The 4,966-nt window shown below is 39.5% G+C and overlaps 1 protein-coding gene across 1 annotated transcript; it reads right to left on the reverse strand.

Moving 5' to 3' along the window:
* Positions 1-3,664: 3,664 nt before the first annotated feature.
* On the reverse strand, positions 3,665-4,683 carry LOC115078389 (olfactory receptor 1L4-like). Its single transcript, XM_029581298.1, has one exon. It carries the CDS (start codon positions 4,681-4,683, stop codon positions 3,760-3,762), a length of 924 nt encoding a protein of 307 aa, XP_029437158.1. The 3' UTR covers positions 3,665-3,759.
* Positions 4,684-4,966: the final 283 nt, after the last annotated feature.

Here is a 4,966-nt window from a genome sequence, read left to right on the forward strand (position 1 = left end):
GACAGACCCTGGTAGTATTCCAGAAGAAAGGAGCTCTGTGTTTTTGTGGCTGAAGGTTGCTCTGAGGTCTTTGGAACATTTCAGTCACCCTTGTGTCTCTCAGCCCAATCGCCGATCCAGCAGACATGTGCAGAAGGAGTGGATACCCATCCGGTACCATTCTTAGGTAGAGTGGGGAACAAATGAAGAGCCACAAGTCTTGTGCTCACCCTGTACAAACAGAAAATGAGGTGTCCACAAGGTACAAAAGAGGAAGTGGGGAGTGAGGAGTGCAGAATTAAGATCAAGCAGTAGATCCCAGGAATATATGGGAATCCTTATGGGATAGGAGGAGGCTTTCCAATTTGTCCAAATTAAAACTCTACCAAGGAAATAGAAGGAACCCTGACAAAGAGATGAAGGGAATACAAATTCACTGATTTACTGTTTTAACTTGGCATTATGAATGCTACCAAACAGAAATGTACAAAGTGCCACATTATTTGTGTTCAACAACTACTTCAGTATAGCTTTATGTTAGAAAAATAAAGTGTCCAGATTATTGATTGGCCCTTAGAAGATAAGAGTAACCCTAACACCTTGGGACTTGGAGGTTTATCCCTCCCCCTTCCCCAATGGATAACATTGAGGAAGGGGTTTGTATGAGTGAGTAAGAGACTTAGCCCAGTACTGAGTGTGACTGGCGCAAGAAGGTGTTACCTAAATAAATAGGCATAATTGAGACACTACTAGTGATTGAGACATTACTGCAGGGGCCCCAACCTAACATGCATACCCCATTCAACAATTCCACTTAACCTGTAAGACACAACCCACCCACTAACCTACCCTCCACTCAAAAACATTAGAGTATCCCCATCCCAATATTTATCTTTCTAAAAAGAAGGGGAAGGCACCATTAGTAATATTTTAAAATGGCTGCGATCGACTGACCTTTCTATTATAGAATTATTTCAGCTAATTGAGAGCAAATCTCAAGATGGTTTGAGGTAAGAGTTGGCCATTTTGCAGGGCATGAAAGTTGCCAGGACACAATAGCCAGAGCCAAGTATATTCAATAGGAGCCAACGAGTGTCTTGTGAAACAAGGCTGATCATTTTCCCTGAGGAACTAAAGGAGACCAGACCCCAGTTAAGTCTGTAATCATTTAGGCTGGGAAAGGTTAACATGGAGGCAGCCACTTTGTTTTCAATCAAAGTCACTGATGACTTGCAGAGTGACAGGCAGCTCAATCTTAATGTTAGAGCAGGTTTCACTAATAATTTTTGTATTCGGTTTGATGCTGAAAAGTTTAAAGGATGCAAAAGAGTAGGAATAAAACTTAGAGACCAGTTATTTTGATGGGGTCATGCTGATGTAAGTCATTGAAGACATCACTAGTACTTGTAGCAGCTTTGGCAAATTTGGCCATGTTTTTCTCTGGAAGACTTTGCTTATGTTATGTGTGTGCAGTGGTCATTAGATTATTAGAACTCATTGATCTGGGGATAGCACCAAAGGCATTAAATGGTTAGAACTAATTCAAAACACTGCAGATTGACCAATAGCGAGATGGGGGTGACATTCATCAACACATCTCCCATATTTCAGCTATTTCACAGGGATTTGGTGTGGATTAGCTTACTGGGAGAATCCAGAAGTACATTCCTGGTCAAACTTGTCATTCACAGTCAGTGATCAAGCTGTGGTTGCCTGCATCTTGAGATATGAGTTTGTCGGTCAGCCAACACCAGTCCTTCTCTGGCCCAGTTTCATTGCTATGGAATGCAGTGCTTCAAAGTGGATTACTTTCAGGTACTGTAGGTATTTCCCTATCCCCAGAGGGCTTACAGTCGTTGTGTTGGAGGAGTTTATGTTTAGGTTGTGCTGTTGTTTTGTAAGTGAGACTATTTGTGTTATGTGTTGCTTGTATGGTATCTTACTGATTTTTTTTATCCATTCTGTGTGCTATAAGTCTCCTTAACACACCCAAGCATGTTTTCAGTTTAGTTATGTATTTAAATGCTTAAATGCTTAATTATATTTGCTCTCCCACTGCAAGTCCAATTTGTAAGTCTTACTCTCTTATACCTATCCTCACATTTCTGACATATGCCGAATTGTTACTAGTTGTCTATACACGTTTCAATATGTTCGTTATGAATGCGTTTTATGTATGATGTTGGTTACATTGTAAACCAGAGTGAAGGCAGCCTGCTATACTTCGGTATATAAAAGAATCTAAATAAATAAATAAATAAATAAATACATACATACATAAATAAAAAAGGATGGACAAGAAAATGTATAAATAAAATGAACTCATAGATAAACATAATGGCTCCCTGTATGTCATTGAAATTCCCTGTATGATATGATTTATTATTTATGTTCCACCTTTACAAAATCTTCCAACTTAGCAGCTTAGAAGCCATAAATACATAGCTGGCCTGATTTTCAAAAGCATTTGCTTGCATAAAACTAGATTTTACATATATAAATACAATTTACCTGCACAAGTGGCTTTTGAAAATTGATATACTAGTATGTTAAACATGTAAACATTTATTTATTTATATTCTGCTTTTCGCCACTTCTAAGTGGATAACATTCAAGTACTGTAGGTAGGTACCTTTGAAAATGTATTGCTCAAAATGAAAGGGTAGAGAAAAGCTGCCAGTCCTTTCAATAAGAACTAATAAAGTTAGTGACAAAATTATTTTATTATTGCAAGAAGCTACTAATGTTCAAAATGGTATAATTCATATGGCATTCAAGTCCTCTAACATGGTCTTCTGTTTTACTCAAAGGGTACATTGGGAGGAACAAATCAAATTCACATTCAGAAACTTAAAAGCAGTGACAGCAAGATTAGCTCCTAATGTGAATTTGAATGTGAATTTGATTCATCCCTCCTGATGCAGCCTTTGAGTGAAACATAGAACCGTGTCAGGGACTTGAATGCCATATGAATTACACCATTTTGAACATTAGGAGCTTCTTGCAATAATAAAATAATTTTGTCACTAACTTTATTAGTTTTACTGAAAGAGCCGACAGCCTTTTTCTATGCTATCATTCTGGGCAATGTGTGACACCTCTAGCGTATGAGCTCTATTCCATACCTGGTTACCTTTGAAAATTCACCTGAGGCTATGGAAACATGAACATCGTTACAAGTCATAAATAAATAGAATATATAAACAGAAACATTGTTACAAATATTAAATACATAAAGTATATAAACATTATTACAAGTCATAAATACATAGAATATATGAACATAGTTAAACATAATGGAGGTAATCTTGCAAACATTAAATAAGTTTCATGGGCCAGCCTGGGTGGCTCACTGGTGCTCCTGTGAAGGGCTCTGGTTTGATCCCTGAGTTTTATCTTTAATAAAATTGCTATATCTGGGTCAGAACCAGAGAGCTCAGGAATGGGCCTAATATCATAAGAACATAAGATATGCTACATTGGGTCATACCACAAGTCCATCAAGTCCAGTATCCTGTTCCCAACAGTGGCCAAGTCAGGTCAATGTACCTGGCAGGATCCCATGAGGAAGATAAGATTCCAAGATGCTTATCCCAGGGATAAGAAGTGGATTTCTGCAACTCCATCTTAATAATGATTTATGGACTTTTCCTCTTCTTAGTTCAGCTCTCTAAAGCTTTTCCTCAATAAGAACTTGAAGATAGGATTATCTCCAGCCTTGTCACTCCATAGATCTTTGCTAGAAACTGCTGAGATTTATACATCAAGGCCTCCTATAATCTACTTCCCTATGACTTTCCTCAGTGCATTTTTGACCTCCTTGTTCCTCAGACTGTATATGATGGGGTTCAGCATGGGGGTCACAGTTGTGTAGAGCACAGATAGGATTATACCCTGCCCCTGGGAGTATGATGAGTTGGATTGCAGGTACACACAGAACATAGACAGATAGAAGACAGAGACAACAGTGAGGTGAGAGGAGCAGGTGGAGAAAGCTTTACGCTTCCCCTCTGCAGAGCGGATCCTCAGGATGGCTGAGATGATGAAAACATAAGATAAAAGAGTCACAAAGAAGGCAGGCATTGTCAACAATGTGGCTTCAACAAACAAAAGGATTTTAATGCCAGCTGTGTCAGTGCAGGAAAGCTTTAACAGCGGCATGAGATCACAGAAGAAATGATTGATGACATTAGAGGCACAAAATGAAAGGCGGGTGACTGAAATTGTAATTGTTCCAGAAGTCAGATATGCCATGAGCCAGGAGGCAACCATTAGCAGGACACAGACTCTCTGATTCATAATGAGGGAATAGCGCAAGGGGTTACAGACTGCAGCATAGCGATCATAAGCCATGGTTGTAAGGATAAAGGCATCAATGCCACCAAAGCTCAAAAAGAAATAGAGCTGTATCATGCACCCAGCATAGGAAATGGTCTTATCCCCTGAGAAGAAAATCCTCAGCAGTTTGGGGGTGATGGTGGAAGTGCAGCAGATGTCTGTGAGAGAGAGGTTACTGAGGAAGAAGTACATGGGGGTGTGCAGGTGGGGGTCAGCACAGGTCACTGTGATAATCACAAGGTTCCCCAGCAGGGTGATCAGGTAGATGAGCAGGAAGACCAAGAATAGAGGATCCTGCAGCTGGGGATTATCGGAAAGTCCCAGGATAATAAATTCTGTCACCATTGTGATGTTTTCCAGATCCATTTGGTCCATAATGTATATGTTAAGTACAGATATCATTGCACTCTACAGATGCTGCAATGTATGGCCAGCATTGAAAGTCGCTGATCTCACCTCATCAGTTGTCACATTAATCTCGTTGGAAGGGTGCTTGCCATTCATTGCTTTGGAAGGCGTTTCTTCTAACCAGGGTTTCTGTTACCAAAAGTATCATCCTGTACTTTGGTTCAGAGAAAATGTTGTGAAATGTTTATGTAAATCCTGAAATTAATATAAGAAAAAAGAACAGCATTGTAGGATGGACAAC

This window comes from Rhinatrema bivittatum, chromosome 16 (genome assembly GCF_901001135.1).
Source record: "Rhinatrema bivittatum chromosome 16, aRhiBiv1.1, whole genome shotgun sequence".
NCBI lineage: Eukaryota > Metazoa > Chordata > Amphibia > Gymnophiona > Rhinatrematidae > Rhinatrema > Rhinatrema bivittatum.